The sequence below is a fragment of the Dermacentor variabilis genome, chromosome 7 (assembly GCF_050947875.1).
Source record: "Dermacentor variabilis isolate Ectoservices chromosome 7, ASM5094787v1, whole genome shotgun sequence".
Taxonomy (NCBI): Eukaryota; Metazoa; Arthropoda; class Arachnida; order Ixodida; family Ixodidae; genus Dermacentor; species Dermacentor variabilis.
Window position 1 is genome coordinate 161,236,326 of NC_134574.1, and position 23,091 is coordinate 161,259,416.

Genomic DNA, 23,091 nt, shown 5'->3' on the forward strand with positions numbered 1-23,091 from the left:
TGCGACTGCGTGGAAAATCTCCGGGATAGTTGCACTGTGCCAGCCTGCGCTCGGCTGAATGATTTGTTGGCAGAAAGATCCTTCCTTTCTTTCTTTCATTCTTTTTTCAGTGAAGCCCATATACTGTTCTTTCTGAAGCGCTCTGTTCTTCTTCAAGCCGTCTTCCGCCCCGGCTGCTGCTACTGGCGCAAATTGATGGCGACGTCCATTCGTCTTCGCTTTCGTGCTGCTCACGGCATATCGGGTTTTCCCGTGTTTCGTCCCGCGACCTTTTCCCCCGATCGCACGACGCTGTCGTTTTCGCGGCTGATCGGTTTTCTTTTTTTTTTTTTCTCTCTCTCTCTCGCTTATTTGTTGTTTCAGGGCACGGGCCTTCGAGCCCCCTTCGTCGTCGCCATTAAACCAAGAGCGTGGGTCGCATTTTTTTTCGTTAATTCTATTTTTCCTCGCCGTTCTTCTTCGACGTTGCATTAGTTGCGAACTGTCGCATCTGCGGATGACAAACGGGGCCTCGTCCGCGTCGCAGCCAAGGCGACGTCTATGGGCGAGCGCTGCTTCCTCCCGAACCCGTAGTGGGAGACGACGCTTTGCGTGTCTGGGACGTGGCAGGCATTCGAGAGGGTTTGTTGGTCTGTAAGCATGCTACCGTTTACGTTTACACTGTCACCGCAGTCGCGGACGGCAGTAGCAGAGCTGGTGGCGGCATCCTGTGGTTCTTTCTCCACCCACAACGCGTGAGAAACTGCTTTCTGACGCGATGGTTCTCGTCGAAGAAAAAGAAAGCGCAAACGGGGACTACGTGTTACCTGTCACGTCGTGGGCGCGTCTGCACGCCACCAGCTAACTGGAATGTTGTTCACCACAAGTTCGTGTCCTCGATGGTCAGTCAAACACAGCGCCGCAGGAGAGCGCCACAAACACGGCCGCACAGCGCTAAAACATCATTGGCAACCCGGTTATAGGTTCACGGACAGACAAAACCTCAGTTAATTTCGGCGCTGATTTGTGCGCATTTGTGCACTCGTGTTGGTCCGTCGTCGTAACAGTGGCTAAGCCGTACCTTTATTACGGCCTGTCACAGTTGGCATTGTTGCAGGAAAAGCTTAACCACGGTCACATCGTTGAACATGTTGGCCGTCTGCATGAAAGTATCCCTGTACGTTTACTAGGGTGGTTTCACTATCGCGAAAACTGAAGGGCGTACGAGGCAGGCGTATGAGTATGGCAGTGACTGAGCTTATTCGACATCGTGTGCGCTGTGCATTGGTCTTGGCATGGACGCCAAAGTGGACAGCTGGTGTTTGAAGTGCCCGCTCTATTTCCTCGTGAGCGTCTGCGGAGACGTTAATAGCTCGACGACAAAGAATTCCTACATTGAATTTTGATGATGGAACGAAAGACTAGACCGAGTCAGCTTTCGGGACTTGTTCTGGACATAAATCGCCGACATTCAAACTGTCGTCATGCGAACGTTATGTAGTTATACTAAGGCACCGGCACTGCCATTCGAAGAGCGAAGTTCTAGAATCCTCTCTGGGCCAAATCAGCGCAAATTGATTGAGATGGCTCGTCAAATTTGCGTCTTTTTTTTTTTTATCTAACGCAGACTTTGTCTTGATGCGCAGGATTGTGACAGTGCCTGTATGTAGTCTTTTACGCGGGGCACATTCACGAAAGTGGTACAGCGGGAATAAAACTGGCCATTGCGCTCGTCGCCCGATATATATCTTCCGGGGAAATTGGAGCACCTTCGCGCTCAAGTCATCGCCGACGGCGCGTAACCGTCGAGCGCCCATACTGTGCTCACTGTTGCGAGATGTCAGCCCGTTTCCGTCCCCGAGGCGTTTTTATTTTGTTGCCGTCGTGTCGATGCTTCGCGTCGCCTGTACAGTTCCTCTGCGCCGCGAGCCAATCTGCCTGCTCAGGCGGGCGGAAGAGGCTGCGCGGAATCGATTAGCTGCCTCTCCTCCTCATTTTTTTTTTTCTTGCGGGGTGGTGGGGTGGGGGCGGATAGGAGCCGTCATTAACCGGGGCCCCCCTTCACGATGAGCAGCGCAGGAATGGCAACGGTACGGGCGACCGACGGGGTGTGCTCGTATTACCGGGAAGCAGGTCGCTCGCGTTGCGCCCCTTCCTCCGCTTTGGTCACGCCACGCGTTCTTCTACCCCTTTTAGTTGTTACTGCAACGGGTGCATTCGCACCGTTGCTGTCGGTTTGTTTCGCGTCCAAGCGTCCCTGCAGAATCGTTCCGGAACGCGTTCCCAAACGGTCGCTTCCCGACATAAGAGGAGGAAAAAGACTAGGAGGAAACGTAACGTAACAGTTTTGAAGCCCAGTCATAAAAATTGCGAAGGAAAGGCTCATGGGAAATAAGCCCTCGCCAGGTGATCGGTAATTTCTAGTCGTCTAGCGCGCGGAGAGTATTAAGGGAAGTACAGCTGTAGTGCCCAGTCTAGTAGAGCGGATCGTAACGAGGGCGTCGCTAAACGCGACCACGAACCAAACAGTGCGCTGAGACGCTGAGGGGCTGTCGCGCGTTATTCGTTCGTTCGGGCATAGTGTACTGGAATAGTTTGGGCTTTCGCCTACATCGACAATTATCGTCGACGTTTTCTGCACATTTTCTTTTTTTTTTTTAACCGGGTTTCCTTTTTAGATCTGGAGCATGAGGGAGGGGCTAGGCGATACAGAAGGGGCCTGCTGTACCAAAATCTCAGTTAAGAAAATCGGCAGCTCTTGTCGGAAATGCGTCCGACAAATCAGTTTCGCGAGGACGATGCCGACGGGAAGACTGCCCCGCAGACGGAAGTTTCTTGCGTCGCATCCGCATTTTTGTGCTACGCCAAAGAGCGGTCCGTCTCTGCCAAGCCTATGTGCGCATTGAAATGCCCCGGTGGAATTGCTGTACCGAGCGTACTGAAGCTGTGCCCTCGTTCTGCAAGACCGGTCCCTTTGTTTCTCTTCAAGGGCACTGTGCGTTGCGGCATTGCCAGTGCGGGGACACTCGCACGACATCGCGCGTGTCGTCTTGGAATCTCGTTTTACAGCATCCGCTGCGCTTCCGGTGTTGAAGTGGCGATAAGCGGATTGTCAAAGCGTCATGTTTGTTTTCGTCGTGCTACTCGCGCGGTGGGTGCTAATGCACGTCCGAACTTTATGGCAGGCGATAGCGCGGGTGCAGAGTTGCAGCGCCAATAAAACGACGGCACACGTTACGGCGCATTCATTTACCAGCGCACATTGCTCCTTCGTCGTATCCCGTCTTCTGAAGCTGGTTTTCTGCGTTGTAGAATACGAGTTGCCTTTGTAGTTTTATGCCGGGCCGAGAGGCCGGAACCAGGGCTTCCCTTCAACATAGCTACGTTCACGTAAAACCGATGACGTCGGGTCTTGTCGAGTCGGCTTCCCGGGCCGAAATTCGGCGTTCTGCTTTGTGCGAGCGCTAGCGGGTCGGGCCAAGCGGGTGCAGAGTCGAGTTTAGTCGAACCCTCGGGGGTGGAGGCGGGGGGGGGGGGCGGTGACTGGAAGGGGGAGTAGGTGGTTATTGACTTGCATAACCTTCTACGTTAGACGTCCGGGAACGCGGTCGGGTAGGCCTGGGGTCAGCTCGACTTCTGACTCGACCCGAGCACAACCAGTGGGAGGCCGCGCTGTCCACTTCACAAGAAGAGGTCTAAAGGACCATCATCGGTCAAGCGAGATGGCGTGCGGAGGCCAGTGCGGGCGGCCCTTGTCTAGTGGCTCCTCCACCCATTGAGCGTTTTATTCATCGATAGAGTTATCCTTCTTCCCTCGCCGAGTTCATGTAAACGAACCTACCAAGTGCGCGCTCGAAGCTGGCACATACTACTTTAAATGTATTCGGGTAGCGTTACGTCCACTGCAGTCACGGTGTGTACCCATCTGTATGCACGAATTCGTTTGTCCAGCGGTGCCGCTGAAAATGAAAGTAAGTGCGGACATCAAGCCGTGGGTCAAATTGAAACCAGTCCCTTACGTAAGGTCGGAATGTTATGCACACGACCACCTTACGAAAGCAGCGTCATGTTCGATAGGTCGTGTGGCGTGCCACGTGCTCCGTCAGGAATGGCAAGATTTATTTTCCTTCCGGTAATACATGCGGCCAGTAATAAAGGAGTGTTCTTTCTGCCAGCTATTCGGTTGTATAACAAAAAATAAAAGTAAATAAATGGCACGTGGCTGACTTAACTACCGATATAATTGCGCTGTGACTACAAGGACTCGCTAGAAAGTGCATGAAATATCGTCCTACAGCACTGTTCTCAACGCAGTCTGCAGCATGTTAGAGTGAAATTATTTAACTCTTACACGTTTCTTCGCTGTCCATCATAATCCGCGACTTCAGGGGATTTATAGCGCGCCGTCTAAAAGCAAGTCGGTAACTCTTTTTTATCCCCCTTTTCGCGCTAACCGGATTTGGCTAACGCGCGAAGGACGCAGTAGACGACGCCCAGCGCGATGGTAATGTTGTTTATAATAGGAAATGATAGGACCATTATTCAACGAAGGCAAAAATAGGAGAGGTCGAAAGATTCTCTGAAAGGGGTTTTGATAAACGCGCAAAATCTTGCTCCCTTGTAGCCTACGTCGTTGTGCGCTGCAGTTCAGCAGAGCGTTCCACGTTTTAGTCCAGGCCTGCAATTTTATCACTTGGCCAGTCGGAGGAACGGGCACTGTTACGAGGACACTCCTCGAGAATGGGCGACGGAAAGTGCAGCGGGTCGGCATAAATCAGCGCCGGGAACGGGGCGGGGGGGGGGGGGGGGTGTTTCCTCTTAGCGTGTCTCGAAAGCCCGGGAATATGCTTAAGCACACTCGCGAATCCTCGCCCCGCTTGGCTGCGAGTATATGAGAGCGCAATCCCTTTCCGTGTGAAACACGCCTTGGAACGAAAAGAATCGCTCCTTTGATTAAATTTCCGACCCCCCCCCCTCCCCCAATACCCGCCTCTGCTTTTTGCGTGCTCTTGATTGAGTCCGTTCCGCGCGCGGCCTATTATCGCCGCACCGGATTTGCATATTTGCGAAACTGTCCAATTTTCCCCCGCTTCCGCTCCTTCTTCATTGTTTCGCTTACAAAGAGTTCTAAAAAAGGGGAAACGCGGCAGCCTCGCCCTATCGCAAGGGCTAATTCGATTACCTCGGCACGGGAGAACCCCTCTTTGTTTCGAATTGCGCGCAAACCGTGGAGTCTCGTTCGGTACAGGTGTTTCTTCGTCGGAAGGCCGTTCTCTTTGTCGCTGTAACCTTCGTTTTCTTTCCCGCGATGTAATACACGTCTCTCGTATGTTGTTAGTGGCAGCGTTTGGTGTGTGTGTGCTTCTTGGCGTTGTCTTTTTTTTATTATTATTATTTCGGTCTCCCCTTCTAGTCGTACGTGCGCAGCGTGGAAATTAAATTCGATCGTTGCCGACGAGCTCCCATCGCTGGCAGCTAGGCTACCGCTGTTCCGACTGTGATGAGGTGCGCCACAACGGCGAAGCCCCAATGCCTTTGCGTGCACGTCGCAGCGTTTCCCGTAAAGCAATGACGCGTTATCGCCGGTTATCTCGTTGCAGCGGCGAGGCCTCGGCGGCGTCGCCGTTTCCGCGTTTCGCGCTCTCCATTGTGACTCGCCGCACGTCGGGCGTGCTGGATGCCCGCGCGCTGTCTCCGTTGCCCCGAGATCAGCGGCGCGGCGTGGCTCTGTGACCTTACACCGCGCGGTTTCGCATGTACGCGACGCCGTTAGAGAGTTTTCGATGCGGGTGTATCCGTACGCTCGGCTACTGCCGGGTGTTTCGGGGCTCTGAACGAAATTGAGAGACCGGGAAAAAAAAAGAAAGGGTCCGAGCCAGGGCTACCGGATACGAGGGGCAACGAATTTCGTAACTTCTCAAAAATCTTGTAATCGGAGAAAAACAAACAAGTTTCTGCGAGGGTTTTAAGTGTACATTCGTTCAATTCTTTATTTTTTTTTTCATATTCCCCTACTCGATTACATTTTGCGGAACCATTGCATTGACCGCGGTCCTTGAAGACGTGCGCCTCGTGTCTTGTTTGCGAAGCCAGGAAAAAAATAACCCTACCTTCTCTACGTCGTACATCGTGGCGGCCAAGTGTACATTTCAGGCGCAGACGCGCCCCATCGCCTAATTATTTAGTAATTAGTGTCGTTCGGTCGTTTTCAAACCGTGGGGCGTGTCTGTCCTGACTGCGCGAATGGCGCGACGGGTCCTCTGCGCGCTGCGTTCCCGTCTGCTGCCCACAGCGGACGGGTCCTGTGGACGCAGAGGCTCTAAAGCGCACTTGCGCGCGTTGCAAGAACCGCCGCATATACGTCGCACTCTGCTGCCACTGTGGAGAAGCGCTTCGTATCGCCTCCTTGCGATCGATTCGCCGCCCCTCCCACGCGATCACCTAAACGTGTTTCGCAGCGCGCTTAGTGCTTTGTGTATTTCGGGGAGGAGGGGGTGGGTGGGGGAGCGGGGTAGTGCCGAGGGGTATTGTGCATCCGAGAAGTGGATGATCGGGTCCTCTCCTTTTGTTACTCCAGAAACAAGAAAACGCGCAAAAGCAAGGATATTTCCATTTTCGAATTGCGAGAGGAAGGGACGGAGAGCGGCGGCGTTATGTATGTGCAGTTTCTCCAGCTGCAACTCGTCGTTATATTTTACGCGCGTCATTCCAACGGGTACTTTTTTACATCCTTATTTACCGATACGACTGCCACTAGCCGACTACGCACACGTAGTGCGTATATTTTTACCGGTTTATTCGTAGGCGAGCTTGTACTGCTCTCCCGGGAGTGTGGGGCGTCCCCAGTTGGTCGTAATTCATGTCCTTGCGTGCCAGTTCCTCTTGGCGCTCTCGTATCGATAGAGGGCGTGGGTGGAGGCGCGCTTGCGGTTCTGCGCGCTGCTTGGCATTCGTCTTGCGCCTCTCTTCAAAAACTCAATAGCTCCAGCGTGCGAGAACGATTCATCTATGCGTCACATCCGCTAGTCGGCGAAGATCCTTCTGGGCGGTGCGTCGTAATGCATCTGCGGCGAATTGCGCAACCGCGTTTCCTTTGTGTCCAGTGTTGCAGGGAGAGACTGTAGAAAATCCTCCGTAGGTTCTTGAAAGATTTAAGGAGAAAAAAATAAGATACAGAAGACGATACAATGTTTGTATCGATCCGAGTGCCGTTTAATTGTTTCGAATCATTGAATAGAAACACGGTCTTCATAGCTGTAGGGTTCTTTTTCCCGCGTGTCACTATTATGCAGATAGTTTGATGTATTGATTTGAAACGGCATGCATCTCTCACATTTTCATCAGCCGTGCGCATCGTCAGCGTAGCTTGCAAATTTGCTACGGATTTCGAAGGCCCTTGCACGCCCGCTTCTGGTTTCAGTCAATGTCGAGCTGTGCCTGTAGCTTTGCGCACGTCGATTGATGTCGAAGAACATTCCGTGTTCTGCGCATAAAGGTCTGGTGTATAAATTTACGCACATATGGGCGCGCCGTTAAATTGTTACTGTATTTTCCCCTCGTCAACCCAGGGACCATTCGTAGAATAGAACTCTATACAGCGTTCCAGGGTGCTGCATTTATGCAAGCTTTTATGTAAAGATACGTGTGCGATGCTCTCCGACACTTATGTTCGCGTGGAGGAGGGTGAAGACGTTGATCGCAAACCTCCACGCGCATGTCGGTGGTGAAATCGGGAGTAGCGAAAGGAGCCGATATTCCTGGGAGCGCGGGACAAACTAAAATGGGGGAAAAAAATAACAGAGAAGAAAGTGATAGTCTGATTCAGCGACGCCAAAAGCAGCTTGCCGCGCCAGTCGCCGGCTTCGAATGAGCTCACTTTTCCTTAGTAGCATTTATCACTGTCGCGTGTGATGGCACGTCTACGAAGACTTCGCCACCATTGTGCGCTCGCGATGTGTGCCTCCAAGGTGACCTTTTCATTTCGTGCGCATTGGCCTTGTGTGTGTGTGTGTGTGTGTGTGTGTGTGTGTGTGTGTGTGTGTGTGTGTGTGTGTGTGTGTGTGTGTGTGTGTGTGTGTGTGTGTGTGTGTGTGTGTGTGTGTGTGTGTGTGTGTGTGTGTGTGTGTGTGTGTGTGTGTGTGTTTCCTCGAGTTTGTTTGTTGTGGTTGTTTTGTGTGCCCGGCGAAGCGCGTCCTGTCAGTTTGCGCCTTGACTCTGAGCGTTTCAAAAAAAGGTTCGACGGCGTCGAGGCGGCGGTGCGTGCCAAGAAGTCTCTGAACGGGGCCGACATCTATTCCGGATGCTGCACCCTGAAGATCGAGTACGCCAAGGTGAGTCGCCTTTCCCGTTCCGCGATGGTGGCGGCTACATCGAGGCCCCGTACAGTTGCGTGCACCGCTTTCCTCAGCTGCGGCGGGCCAGTCCGGTGAAAGCGAAGTGCGCCGGCACGCAAACTCGACGCGTTGTCCTGCAACTAACTCGCTAGGCTATCGATTCGCGCTCCTTTCGTTTATTATTTTTTTAGCGTCGTTATTCCTACTTCGGCACAGTTTCGATTACGCTACAGCGTGAACTAGTATATCTCTATCTATCTATCTACTTATTTAAATACTCTCCATGGCAGCCAAATGTAGTATGTAGGCGAGTTGTTACGCATTTGCCTAGTAGGAGTGAACTGTAATATAGTCCACAGAAAAGAAATAAGCAAACAGTAATAACCTGGGAGACGCCACATACAACCAATCAAATGAGAAATAAAACAAAAGTTACCTTAGTCAGTAATGTTTACTAAAACATTGTGAATTTGATGGCAACTGGCAATGACTGCTCCAGGTAAGTGGTTCCATTAACGCGATGTTCTAGGAATTGGAAGAGTCCAAATGTTATTTAGTTTCGCAAAATGTAATCCCAACTTCGTGACAGTGGTCAGTCCCAGCGAAGACGTGTGAGGGCGGCACTCTTATAAAGTTGGCGTGGAGGATGGGGATTGTGGGATAACTTTTGTCTCGTCTCGGGAAGATTTAATGAGAGGCTGTGTCATCTCCGAGTTCAGCGGGAACCAACAGTAATTGGAACAGAATGGTCCAATGGAAATTATATTTGCAGCAAAGCCGGCTTACCGGCGTCGCAAAAGATAGTGTGACATTTCCGCAACCCACTCCTGGCTGCGCAACGTTGGGCTGTCCAGCAGGCCCACGATGCGGCCGGCAGGCTAGGCCTGTCGGTCCCGACGTGGGAGCGGCCCGCGACGTGCTAATACGCGTTCTGCAGGACTGTAAAATAAAAGTTACTCAATCAATCAATCAATCAATTTAGGCCACATGTACATTAATCTCGTATGGTCACAAAAGTTTAGAGGTATTTTCGAACATGGTGCTACGTGAATTATTATCATTTAACTCGACATGGCCAGATTAAAATATGGTGGCCTGCACATTGTCATTATCGTGATTACTGTGTATTTCTATGCCTTTTTCCTTGTTCGTTGTCCCGTGAATACGATGGGAACGAATGCGCCGAAGCAAGAACGGCGCACCAGCTGCGGAGCTAACTGTGCTGTTAACAATGGGTTGATCGCCACATTGCGTGCCGCTGTGCACTGCGCAAAAGGAAGCGTGACGGTTGTCGCGACTCTCCATCGTCTTATCTGCACGGAAATAAAACACAAAGGGGCCCGTTCTTTGCAAGTATAGCTTCCCCGCAAGTATTTTTAGCCAGCTTGGTTCACGGCCTGTGCTCTTTTAGCAGTGGTTGTTGCCTTAATTCGGATTAGCTGTTCCCTTTCGTATTGGTGGAGACCGTGTAGTGTTTCGTTCGTCATTTGCTCACTCACGCACATCGGTGCGGATTCCATCTTCCGGCTCTTTTCCGCTCACTGCAATGCTAGTTTCGAGCCTTTTTTTTTTTTTTTTTCAGTGAAGTTATGATGGCGTATTGCCTTTCACCCAGCACTCTCTCGATGCTGTGGTGTCTGCCGGTGGCGTCGGTACGCGCCATCGTTGCGTGAACGAAAAGCTCGCGAACGTGTTTATGCGTTGTAGCATGCCTATGGAAAACTTACGTTCGAGAGTTGAACTCGCATTTCGTGTGAAGAGAGGCCTCTCCACATAGTGGGGGCTGCTTGTAGTGCAAGTTCTTTCTGTACAGAAGGTGCGCTGTATGACGTCTTTGCGCGTGATGGTAAAGACGTACGCCACTACGGGAAGCCACGTACTCTTGACTTCGCATTTTTCTCTAGACTTGTTCTAGAAACACTGCCGGAGAACGCTTTGCCAGTTCCGTGGTTCAGCTTCGCTACAAGCTGTCCAGTATAACAATGCACAGGTAGGAAAGCGGAATTCAAGCAATGCTTCAACGTTCATTTCGAATCTCCTTCCACACTTACGCTGATGAGCCATCCTTTCAAATGAACGGTATGTTTGTTCAACCATTGTTGAAAAGTGCGCACCATTTTCTTTCTGGTTTCGCATTGAAGGGCTCGAGGCCCTTCGATATTTGTCCGCCCTGCACCTCTCGCTGCACAGTGTGCGTCGTACCGTGGTTTGATGTGTGTTTTGTCGTGATAATTTGGACTGTGATGTTCGCGGAACATATTCCTGGAATTTTATTTATAATACGTGGAACTTCGACAGTAAGTAACCACCCTGACTCATTCGCCCTTGAACTTCCCGAGTCACTCAGCGTGGAGACGTCAAATCCGGATGCTGTTCACTGTTCAGCTGTCTATAAATTTATACGAAGTTGGTCTGCCATGGCGCAACGTGTGATTGGCTCGACATGTGGTCATTACGGAATTTGACAATGCGGCGGAATTCGCCGATGTACTGAATGACATCCCTGGCTTCGTCAAAATTTGCACGAGATTTAAGATTGACCACTGTCCTCCGCTTAGCAGTCTATCTAGCCGTCTACGGTGAGTATAGGAACGCGCAGCATAGGTCGGCGTTCTTGGAAGTCGAAGATGTGAACGATTGAAAGGACTAGATAAAATAACTTGCCCTCATGCTTCGACTGCTGCGCGGGCAACTACTGTTGCTTCCCGCCCTCCATTTCCCCGATGCTACATCATGCGAGACGGCTGCACCGCATCTTTGCACCAGAGTCCGGGAGTGCGGGTAAAAATAGCTGCGCGGTTAAGTACGGCTGCTCGTAAACGTTGCGGCCTCGTCTACACTTTCGCTTGATTGTTCTGCGCTGCTGCTACGGCCGTCTTGTGTTCCCCGCAAGCTCATCTGGGCTCGTTGAAGGAAGAAAAGGTGCTGACACGGTGTCTCGGTTTCTTATCTTTCTTTAAAATTTCTTTAGCGAGAGTTGTAGGCTCTGCGGTGTCCGCGTTTGTCGCTATAGCTGCCTTCCGTCATGTGCTGTAGGCGGCGCGCGGGGTGTTCTTTCTCGGGATTCTGCTCCTCTCTCTCTCCTTCTCCCTCTCCTAGCGTTGGCGATGAGAAGGGCCGTTGAGAGCGAAGAGCGTTTTTATTACAGGGACGCGTCAGGATGGTGCGGCCTCCGGTCGAAGGTCGTTTATCCTGATCGAAAAGCACGCTCTCCCTGCTGCTATCGTAGCAGATGGCGCGGGCGGCTTGGCAGGTTGTTACGGAGGTCTACGGAATGTAAACGTATATTGGATTTCGCCCGAGAGCGGCAACTACACACGGGGGCGATCGTTGAATGAACGTTAAGAACTACGCGAAATCGTCCATGACTGATGTACTCTTAATTGGGCACTAAAGAGAAACGCTGCTACAGCTTGAACTGACAAGCTAGTCTTTCAGAACACCGTGTTAATTTAGTAGTAATAGGTTGGTTGTTAGAAAAAAGAAAATGGTCGCTTTCGTTTCTCGAACTTCCCGCCGAAACCCCAGCGCTTGCGCGTGACTCAGTGTGACGTCACACATTCCAAGGTATCGTGTTATTTTGTCTGTTACATAACTCAGCAAAGGTTCTTGAAACTTGCTTGAGTTGTGCCTTTGGCTCTTTTATAATACCACGCAGCTGACCTTTACCCATAAAGATGACCTAAGCTTCAGCAGACAACGTCAACATCCATGACGTCGTCGCGGCGAGCTAGTGCCGGAACTACACGGTGGCGTCGCCACTCGTCTTTTCGCTGTTGAGCCTTCTCTCGCTTGCCAAGCCTGCGCTTAGGGGGGCAGTGCATTTTCAGTATTTGAGTAGCCTAATTTCCCAGCGCAGCTAAGCTTGACTACTCGTATTTTAGTATCCTTGTAGCTGCGCCTTTATTTCCCATTTGGTCTCCCAGGTGGCAGCCGTTACGTCCGTGCGTATAGCCTCCTTTGGCGACATTACAGGCTGGTTCCATGTCGGCATTGGGAATGTTGTGAAAGAAAAAAAAAACGCTGGAGCTGCGCGGTTCTTCGCGCACTTAATTTTAACGCGCAACGTATACGAACGAAGCGCGACGCATTCCCAGTGCGCGGGGAAACGCAGATGCCGTCGCGTGTCGTATTGTAGGGGTGAACATGCGCTCGCTGTGGCAAGATTTCTTTGCGAGCGGCGCCTCTGTGGGTTCTTATCGGTCACTGGCCTAACCTGATGACGCACGTCGGACTCTTGTCTGCGCCTTTCTGCAGAGGGAAATCCGAAGGAGGAACGGCGCGTGCTGCGAGACGAAATTTAGACTAGAACGGAGTCGTAGTTTCAACCGCGGTTCCAAGCAGTGGTTCGGTCGTTCGCCCGATATTGCGCGCAGAAAGCGTTGCTCCGTTTTTTTGTGGTATCAGTTGAAGCATGCAATGGCACATGGCCACGACGATCTCATTTCGAGAGCAATAAAACTTTAGTCGCCGGTGCCTCTAATCCGAGTTGTGGGCTCATGGACGGTTTGATGGGAGCCGTAGCAGCTTACAGCATTTGCGTGTCTTTTTTTGTTGTTGGCTCTCTCTCTCTCTCTCTCTCTCTCTCTCTCTCTCTCTCTCTCTCTCTCTCTCTCTCTCTCTCTCAGCGATTCGGGCCATGCTGCGACGCGGACGCAAAAACGGCTTTAAAGCTATGTCAGAACCGAGTATAGAATTTGTCCTCTCATTTGATTGGGTTCCGTGAAGCGTACTTACGCTAGCCATAATGTTTAGTTGTTGTTTCTTTTACAAGATTTTTGTGGCGCTGCTAACGCACTCTGAAACGAACACCTGAATATTACATTATGTTCTCATTAGAAGAACGTTGGTGCCGGAGACGTAAGCTGGTAAGCTGCTGGTAAGCTTCGGCCGAGAGCAGTCTCACTCTCGATTCCCCGATCATCCCTGTCGCACTCTGGTCAGACGAAAGCATGGTCTATTTGTCTTCCGCTACTTGTGCGAGAAAACCCTAGCGCCCCTCGCTGTTGCCCCTAGTGTGATAGCACTCGATTCACTTTGAACTGTTAAGTATATTTATTGAGGTCCTACCGGCAAGGAACATTTCTTCGCACCATAAACTTAGCTCTCAGACTATAATTAAGAAATAAGGATAATAAAACACAGCAGAGGTTAATGCTGTTTCAACCTTTGTTAACTGTAGTTACCGGCTTTCACTGTACGTGCGTCTGCCAGATCGAATCCGCCTTGATCAGACGCACAAATTGATCCCCAGCTCGCTCTCTCTTCTTTCTTTTAATCGTCACGCGCTGCTGGTTTCCAAGGGACCGACGCCGAACTGCGTAAGGATTATTCCGGGGCCACTTTGCCCCGGCTCCTCCGGCGCCTTGTTTCACGACGAGTAATGACTTCCCTCGGCATGGCGCGGCCAAAGCTTTTTCTTTTGGGAAGTCTCACTCCAATTACCGCCACGGAAGGCTTCATTATGGACGGCGTAGAAGCCGTCGAGCGAGAGGAAGGAAGCTATGCGCAGCAGATTCCGCTCGCGTTGCTAGTCGCTCGAGATTCTTCTGTTCTCGCTTTTTCCCGTTTCTTCTCTTTCTGTCTTGGTCCGCCGGGAAGAAAGCGAAGGTGTGAATCTTAGATGAGAACAAAACAGAGACGCTTCATTTGCGTTATTCGCTTCTATTCATTGCTGCGCGACCCCACGTCTTTCTTCTCGTTTCCCCCTTTTCTCTGTTCATTCAATTTAGCTTCTGTTTCGTTTCCTTTCTCGAGGCGAGATGTCTGGTTCGACGCTTGCAGTCTGGGTCCCACTGAGACTGCAGGAGCATTCGCTCGCGCACTTTCTCTGACTCCCGCTCATATCTCTCCTGCAGTAGCATGCCGAGCGCCCTGCGCAGCTGTGGTCACCCGAAGCTCTCCCCGAGGGTTCCTCGCAACGTGATTACGCTATGGCGCCCCCTCCGGCCGCTTTGTTTCGACCCTGCCGTCTTGCTGTTCCCTTCTCCGCCGGTCCGGCTGGAGTGGACTTCGCACCGCCTCGCCAGCCTTCCCCAGGAGACGGCTGGGACTAGACTGCGACTTTGTCTCTCTCTCTCTCTTTGCCCGCGGCGCCCTCGCTATCGGTGAACCGGCTTCGTTAGCGCGCAGATTCTTCGATTCGTGCCGGAAAGCGTGGTGGAAGCCATGGCGGTGTCTCGACGCAGTGCGCGCTGCTTCAGCGGCCGCTCTTGAAGTGATAACGCGAGATTTTCGGCCTTGCCGTGGCTGGCTAGTCGACGTTCCGCCTTGCATCATGTGCTTTATCTGCGTTCCAGTTTTAGAGCGCAGCTCTTTGGCGTCCGTTCCTGGGTTTCGCGTCGTCGTCGGCGTTGTCGTCGGCCTCGTAACCAGCTCCGCCCCCCTTTCATCCCCCCAGCGCTAGCAGCGACCGACTGATACCGCTGGATGCCGCTGACGCCGCTAGAGAGTCAAGATAACGTGACTGCATAGAACACCGTCGCCGCCATGCAGAAAGAGGAGGAAAGGGTCCCCCCCCCCTGTTCTTGTGTGGTGGATAGGGTGCTCTTCAGTTGCCGACGCGCCGGTTATTTCACGTAGGCCCCGGCACGTCGACGAATACGTGACCACCTTCCCACGGCTAGACCTGGTTCTTAGCGCTGCGGAAGCGAGGGTATCATATTGTTTGTGTCGGCATCGGCGGCGTTGTCCCTGAAACCAACTCCGCAGCTGGGGTTGACTCACTATCGGCGTCAGCGGCATCAGTCAGTCGCTGCTATCTCTTCCCTCCTCCCTTTATCGTGTTGTCCGCTTGCTGCGCGCGCTTCTGCCCCCATCGTTTGCCGCTGGGTGTACACGCCGCCCCCCTCCCCCCTCTTCCTGCGAGTCTCCGGTTGTCAAAGCGCCGGCTCGAACTTAATTCCTTTCTTCGCTCCTCCTCCAATGCAACCCCTGTGCGGTGGCAATCAGAGAGCCAGATCGGTGGCGGCGGATCTGTATATGTGCACCGCCCGAGCCGAAATTGCCGCTGCCGTTCGCCCTGTGCGGTGGCAATCAGAGAGCCAGATCGGTGGCGGCGGATCTGTATATGTGCACCGCCCGAGCCGAAATTGCCGCTGCCGTTCGCCACTGCGAAATTATCTGCCAGTTCTTTCTGAGCCATGAGCGAGACGACCGATGGAAGTCCTCAGTCTGCTGCTGCTGCTGCTGCTGCTAAACGAGCTGCCAGAGCAGAGGCCCAGCGCCGTCGCCCTCAGAATCCAGAGGTGCGTGCCGCCGAAGCAGAAGCTTACCGTCGCCGCCGTCGAGATGATCCAGGAGTACGGGAAATATAAAAAAAAAATTCTGTGATAGCGCATACATGTGTTGCTCGATTTCTTTGCCTCAATCTATCGAAAAGGTGAAACAGCTTATTTGCTGCGCTCAAATTTCGCATTAGGAAGTAGCGTAATCGTCGGTAATTTTTTTCTTTGCGGAGGTACTCGTATGAGCACCAAGCTTGATGCTAGGCGCTGGGCCTCCTCGTCTACTTCTCATCTACGCTCGTTTACTTTGACTTGAGTGCGTGTTAAAGAAGTCCAAGTTGACCGGTCAGGATAAATCCGGAGCCCTCCGCTGCGGCGTGTGTCATAGCTGCGTGTTGCCTTGGGACTTAACCCGCATCATTCATTCGATCGCTGTTGTCATCCTGTATTTGTTTTCCCTTTCTTGTCGTTTTTTTTTTTCGGTTCTTCTCGAATGTCCGAGTCGCATGGCTGTCAATTTAAGCGCGGCATTGGCTCTGCACCAGAATTAGACGCTGTCGATCAGGCGTGTCTCACGAGGAAGTAGGACGAGCAAAAAAGGAACAAAAAAGAAACTGTGAAAGTGGTGCTTTATTGTTTTGAAGAAAGCCGCTGTTTCGTAGAAAGCAAAAAAAAAAACGCCTTCAATAGTGGGGAAGGGGACGCCCGCCTCACAGAACGCGCGCAGTTGCCATGGCGTGCGCCTCGCCGGGAAATATTTCCGTCCTATCGTGGACAAGCGACTGGAATATAGTTGTTTTGCAATTGTAGTGAGAAAACTTACGCAGATCCCACGAACTGTGGGAATCGATGTAAGCGAAGGTTTCTGTGCCGGTTGCTCTAATTGACCTTAATTGGCGGTGATGTTGTCGACGAAAGCTTAATTTCTTCAAAGTTTAGTCTAACACGAAAGTGGGAAGTCGGTGTTAAACGTTGCCTCGCGTGCACCTCTGCTGTTTGTCTGCGTAGTACGCAGAACACAGAGGGAGACTTCGTTGTGCGCCACATTTAATGTCTCTGTAAGGGTTAAGCGCATTCATTGCTTCACATGGCACACCGCGTCGTGGCAGAAGTATTCAACTTCAATTGGTTTACGCGTGACTTTAACGGATTCGGATTAATGAATTCTTTAACGTGTCCCAAAATCTTAAGTGCACGTACGTTTTCCATTTCGCCCTCATGGAAATGCGGCTACCGCGGTCGGAATCAAATGCGCGACCTCGAGCAATGCGACAGCCGCAAAGGTATACCGCGGCGGGCACATAGACGCACAGAAGTGTCGCCTGGACCCTGAGGTGCGCTTTAGTTTTGCGGCTCTGCTTCTGCGCGCCCTGCGTAAGTTGTCCGCTTGACATATTTGCGTGGTGTATACTTTTCAGAAATAGCGGAAACGTACTGTGCCGTACCTTGAAATTAAGTTTATCCAGTTTTCCCGTGTCTATAGTAGTAGCGTTTCCTTGCTTCTCTTCTCCCCCCCCCCCCTCCTCTCTTCAGGTGTCTCTGCGTCCACACTGGTCTCGCGCGTTGGTAGGTCGGTAAGCGCTGCAGTTGCTGCAATGTTTTCGAAGGGGGTCACGAATAATTACAGCTATGATGAGGCTAATGTGGCGACTCCAGGGGAGCTCCAGATGGAATTGTGCACATTCGACGCGGTGGGGTCCAAACGGGTTTCTCGCGCCGCCTTTACTCTCTTCCGCACTTTTGTCCTGTAAACACACCCTCTGAAGTCCCCCCCCCCCCGCCCGCCCGACGCGTTGTGTCAAACAGCAGCGGGAAATTCGTGCGAAGAGGCAAAGAATGTTTCGCTTGAACATATGCGATGATAATGCACCGGGCCCCAATTGCCGCCCTACGAGGCTACTGCGATGTGCGAATACGGACGACAGTACCCGTGTTAACCGACCTTCTCTTCCTTTGTTTTGCTTTTCTTTCCCGCATCCGATAGGTTCCGTTGACGTGCGAGCATACGCGTGCGAGCGGTTCTTGGCTCGCCTTATAGCGGTTTGTGTGCGTAGTTCCGACGCGTCGGTGTGTCAACGGGTCCGGGAAGATTGAGCACGTTGCTCCGGATAAGCCCCCTCCCCCTCGCTCGCTCCCTTTCCTCGTCCTTGTTCTTCTCGCGACGCATTGTCCGCCGTTGTTCCGGTTGGTGCGGGTTGTTCGCGTCTTAGCACATCTTGGGAAATGGGTGCCTTCGGAGCTTCGTCGAGGGGAAGAGGGAAGCGCAGTCCCGTTGTTTGCTCAATTGGACCGTGTCCTCTGCTGGAGCCAGTGGGAGTCCGCGTCTTAGTGGCGGTGTGTTCCGCAGCACCCTCCTCTATACTGGAGTACAAAGGGACGTGTCAGTGAGTATCCGCCTTTCTTGTGTATTTTATGCGTGGAGAATCGCCTAATGGCGTTTCACCTGCGGGCCAGAAAAAACATATCGAAATCGTCTTGTGGGCCACCAAAGAAAGCTCCTGTAAAGGGACCCCAAAGAGGAACCTCATTTGAGCAGTAATAGTGAATTACCTTTCGACAACAAGAATAACAAAAAAAGCTACTCTTACCGTGAGCAGAGGCTTGATAAGACGGTATATACGCAGTAACCAGCTTGCAGGGTCGTCGTGGGTTTTACGCAGAGTGCCTCGAGCGGCTAGTCGCGCGGCAATTCTGCGTGTATACTCGCTCTCTTCTTTGACGCTCGGAAAAGCACTCTTGTGTAGCACCTGTTGAGCAACAAAAACCTCCGTCAGCCCTCGTTCTGTCTTTTGTAAACAACCTCTTTACCGAAATAACGAAAATTTGGTGGGGACAACACTTTGTCAGTGTAAACTGAGTAAAATTGTTTTAAACGCACATTAAATATGAACATTATATCTCGCGCCCGCACTTTGGCCTAAGCCCCCCCCCCCCCCCCCCTTCATGTCGGCGCCCCTTTCTACGTATGCGCGCGCATGCCATGGCGCGGCGTGATTTATTCGCTGTTGACTCTCCCGGCGACGTGCCTTCGTCGCCGTTGTTGCCTCGCCGTCGGACCGTGTCGGTGCGGAGGAGGGGTTCTCTGGCCGTGTCTCAAGCGTGCGCCGTATTTTCTTAACGCGACCGGGCGAACTGCGCCGCATTCTTTGCCTCGTCGCCGAGCGGGCCTCCGCTTCGTCTATTTTTCATGGCGCACGCTCTTTCGCGGGGCTCGCTGAATCCAGCTTCCTGGGGATCTCGCGATGGCGCGGGCCGGTTGTTAGTCGAAAGCCGCCGAGGGCTTCGCGCCTTGGAAATGCTTATGCGGGGTTTTTTTCCTTTTCTTTTTCTTTTTTTTTGCGCTTTGCCACAGCAGCGCCCGTCTTCGAATCTCCTAGTCCTGTCTTTTTGTTCCTGCGTGCCAGGCAGCACGGCCGTCCGCTCGCCTATCGCCAACCTTTTAGAACCGTGCACCTCCGTGCAAGCTTGGATGCAGTGGAGAATGTATCGTCGTCTTGTACAACCGCCAAGTACTGCGGACGCGTCGGTAGAGTGAGACGATTTTCGCCTTGCCAGCGGGCGGCAGGCTCATTTTGAGCCCGGTCAGTCATATCCGTTGAAGGTGAGGTGAGCCGCCTATTCATAGTTTATTTTTTGTTCCGTTAGGGGCTTTGGGACCCAGGGCAGCGTGTCCCACAGCTGCCACCATGGGGACGGGGTTTTGTGAATCTTCAATAGCGTTTGCCTGGAGTTCGAACCTGGTTGACCATCGGAGAAGGTCGTGAAGCGAGTTGATCCGAAAGGACCGGCGGAGAGCGCGAACCCGCTCCAGGTCGACCAGTGAAATTCGGATTCGTTGCCACGGAGCAAGAAATCCTGCTCCGAATCGACCAGTGAAAACCGCCATTATACCTTCCAAAATCCGGGCATTCTCCTCCTCCGCTGCCCCCGGTGCAGAAAGCTTTTGTCAGGGCGCGTCGCGGGAGTCCGCCCCTTGGCGGAGAGGGGTTGAGTGTCCGAAAGAGGCGAGTCGGATTTGCACATTCCGCGCATACTCCCCTCGCACGACGGGCAAATTTGTTCACGTTGACGAGCGTAACGGTTCGACCCGCCGTGTGCCATGCGTTTGGCATTCGATCCATTCATTGCCGCGCAAAGTGAACCGTAACAGGGGTTAAGCCCTATATTGTAGGGCCGTGCAAGAGTTAGCGATGTTCATATTTAACGGCATCCTTCTTTGAAAGGGAGAGGGATTGCGACAGGTGGTCACCTAGCCTGCTTGAGGTAGTCAGGTTTCACTATACCTATCGCAGTCTATATACAATTTTGCCTCTCTTTGTAAAACTACTGCTGCCTTTGACACCGGCCCTGGAGCCACGCGTGCTCTGATGAGTTGATGGATCGTTGGCGCGCCTGCCGCAGCTTTAGCTGGAACAAACACACATTTCCAGTTGCGCGCTCCTCGAATTTCGCGGCTCTCGCCAGCTCGGGGTTTCAGGGTGCTGCATAGTTTTGGCTAGAGGCAGAGCACCGGGTTGCTTTCCACGCTGAGGCGGCGTCGGGCGCGCGTGCGGTGGGTTCAAGTTTTGGGCGTCTCATTTGGTATGCGGGCACGTTCGGGGCACACGAAAAACGGCCGCCGCGTTTTCTAGTCTTCGGGAGAAACAGGCCCCGCATGCGAATACGCGCGCAGGAAACAGAGTTGGCTCGCCGCTGTTGTCGCCTTCGTTTGCATATCCTCGTGCGTGGCTTGGGCCTTCGGTGTTTGCCACAACAGGCTCTGTTCTACGGGCGACAGTTTTGGGGGTGTGATGCATTTCTTCGAGGCGCTGGTGTAAAACATTGCGTTTCTGAGGCGCGCTCAAAAGACAAGGAAAAGGCGCTCGAAAGTGGGCGCTTTCAATCGTGATTTGTTGCGGTTGGATCGGTCGGTAGAGGCGAAAACCCGGCGAGTCGCGCCAGGTAAGGCGCAGGTGCCCTGCTTGGAGAGCGCGGTGCGTAACGCCGCTCGGTGTTAGGCGCAAGCGGCACGGGCAGCTGTCGTTACTACTAGTGACTACTACTAGTCACTCGTTACTACTACGCGCTACTAGTCAACTCTGTCGTCGAGTGGTGCCGGTCCTTAGCGCGCTGAATGAAACGCAAGCGGATCGGCTCGACGAACAATTGACGTTGCCATCTCTCTCTCTCTCTCTCTCTCTCTCTCTCTCTCTCTCTCTCTCTCTCTCTCTCTCTCTCTCTCTCTCATGGGAAGTTGCAATATCAACACAACGCGTTGGAGTAGTTTCAGAACTCGTCGCATTCGAATTTATGCTGCTGCACATATTGGGGCACCAGTTGGCTGGAAGGGCCAGGTCGACGGAAGGCACCCGACCCCTCAACGAAGTCGCGGGTCGTCGTGTATCGAGAGTTGCCGAGTCGAGCTCTCGGTGAAGGCCCGTGCACGTCCGCTCCGGTGTTCGGAGGTCGTGTCCACAGCTGGATCGCGCAGCACGATGACGGGAGGCGGTCGGAGGCGGGGCGGCACCTCGCGCGGCCTGGATAGCAAATATGATAGCCGAGTTCGCGTGATCCCTACGTATGCGGAAGCCTCTCGTCCTCGCTGGCTGCAGCGCCTTTGCGCGTGCCCCACTGGCGCTGTATCAGCGCCCTTAGTCCCGCTCTGTTGTGCTATGTTAGTGCATAGTATGAGAGGGCGCTGCGCAAGTACGTGTGCTCGCAGTCGGACCCGATTTCACTCTGTGTACCAACTTAAGCCGGCTTCTCCGTTTGCAATAAAGTTCTGCCATTTCACACATGTAAATTAGTTGCCCCCCCCCCCCCCCCCCCCCCAGAGGACTTTGAAGCCGACGCTCGAGGCAGTAAAGCCGAAGCACTAGCGCGCATAAGCCGCGTGTATGTACAGTACACCCGGCAGCTCTGCGGAAAGAGCCGCGTATAACAACGCGGCCCGTCACGTGTTGTTCTTCCTCTCACCACGTGACTGCCCGAGGGCGGCGCTGTCACGCTCGACGACTCCTCTGTGACACCTAGGAAGTTACTCTGACCGGGGTGGTCTCTCCCAGTATGTAAAAAGTCATTCGCCTTACGGCCGGGTCGCTAGGCTTTCTTTATAGCAAAGAGAAGCCTCGGAAGGGCAGAAAGCATAAAAAGGACGGAGGGGGGGGGGGGGGGGGGCGGTGCAGTTAACGCCGTGCTGGCTTTTTCCGGGCTAAAAGCTACTCTTCCGCCGCCGCTTTGTGTTTTCTCCCTGCCGCTGTGCCGTCTGCCTCGCTATTCGCTGCCGCACCGGTCTCATGAAAGATTCAAGGGATGCCTCCCTTGCTGCCATTTTTTTTTTCGTTCATCCCGGTAGCGCTGTGGAGGCGGAAGGAAGCTCGTGCTTCCTCCCTTAGCGCCCGCACATCCGAAAGGATGCCCAGAATGACTTGGACCCGGCGCGGTTGTCGACCCCCTTTTTTTCCCTTCATATATATGTCACACGGGCGTGGGGATGAGCGGCGGTCGTCCTTTTCCTCCTAGACATTCCCGACGATCCTGTCCTGACGGCCTTTTTATAAAAGCCGTGTCACCGTTCCTCCCATTCGATGTCCCTAGGCCTTCTCGCTCTTTAAGAACAGTGTGCGCTGGGTCCCCGTTATACTGCTATTACTCGGCGGCGGCGGCCGCCGAACGTGTCCTTCGCTTCCGTGGTTGTCGTCGGGGTGACATCGGCCGGTGATTTTAATAACGGCACTACGCGAAGATTCTGCCGGCTGGGATTAATTCCGCTCGGCCCCCCGGCGCCGCTGTTCTACGCGCTCGTGTCGAAATCTCGTTGGGCCCGAAGCTTTCCCTAAATTACTTCTTAACTCTCATTCCTTACTTGGTTATACCTGATGTTTCGCTTACGTCTGCTGCCTCAAGTTGCGCTTCGGTGCGCCGCAGTTTTTTTCACTCGCCAAGCTCTGAACCTTCCTTTCTTCAGCTGTCTTGATTACTTAGATCGCGGTTTCTTGGCGACCGCTGCCTCCCGTTTTTCTGGTTCGTTATCCTTCGTCGGAGCAAATTGAGTCCCGTTCTGTGATTCGCGCTTCCATTTCTTTCTGCACTCGGCAAAGGCTTAACAGCTGCCCGTTCCCTTGGAGTATGCGCGCTGGCACCAAACACCACATTCTACGTAGGTGCTCTCATATTTAGACTTCTGTGAGTCTGAACATTTCAAATATCTGAAAGTCGCACACAGTAGATGGCTCGCTTGTGCTGTTCCCCAATTCGCAGTGCAGCATCTTCAGCGTCTTCTGTCGTTCCTGAAGCTCGGGGCTTACTGAGGTCAGGGTGTCCACCAACCGGGAAAACTGGGAAAACTGGAGAAACCAGGAATTCTCAGGGATATTGAACAGTCGGGAAATACCCAGGGAAAACTCGGGCAATTTGTGCTTCTATGAGGGAAAATTAGCTGTAATTTTATTTCAAAAGAACGAAGGTCGCGCTAATGCTGGCTCGATCCAGTAGTGTGGAGGAATCGTAACGAATCGTCTTTGACGCCGTGTCGTTGGTTGGAGGAGTTGCCAGTGTACAGTACACGACCGATT

General features: G+C 52.8%; 1 protein-coding gene across 4 annotated transcripts in view; it reads left to right on the forward strand.

The window, feature by feature from the left end:
- Positions 1-23,091, forward strand: part of sm (heterogeneous nuclear ribonucleoprotein L) — a 171,494-nt gene that overhangs the window by 107,546 nt on the left and 40,857 nt on the right. For all 4 annotated transcript variants that reach the window (XM_075699938.1, XM_075699939.1, XM_075699940.1 and 1 more), the window contains exon 5: positions 8,213-8,309. In XM_075699938.1, the coding sequence (XP_075556053.1) occupies positions 8,213-8,309 (97 nt within the window). The remainder of the gene's footprint in view (positions 1-8,212; positions 8,310-23,091) is intronic.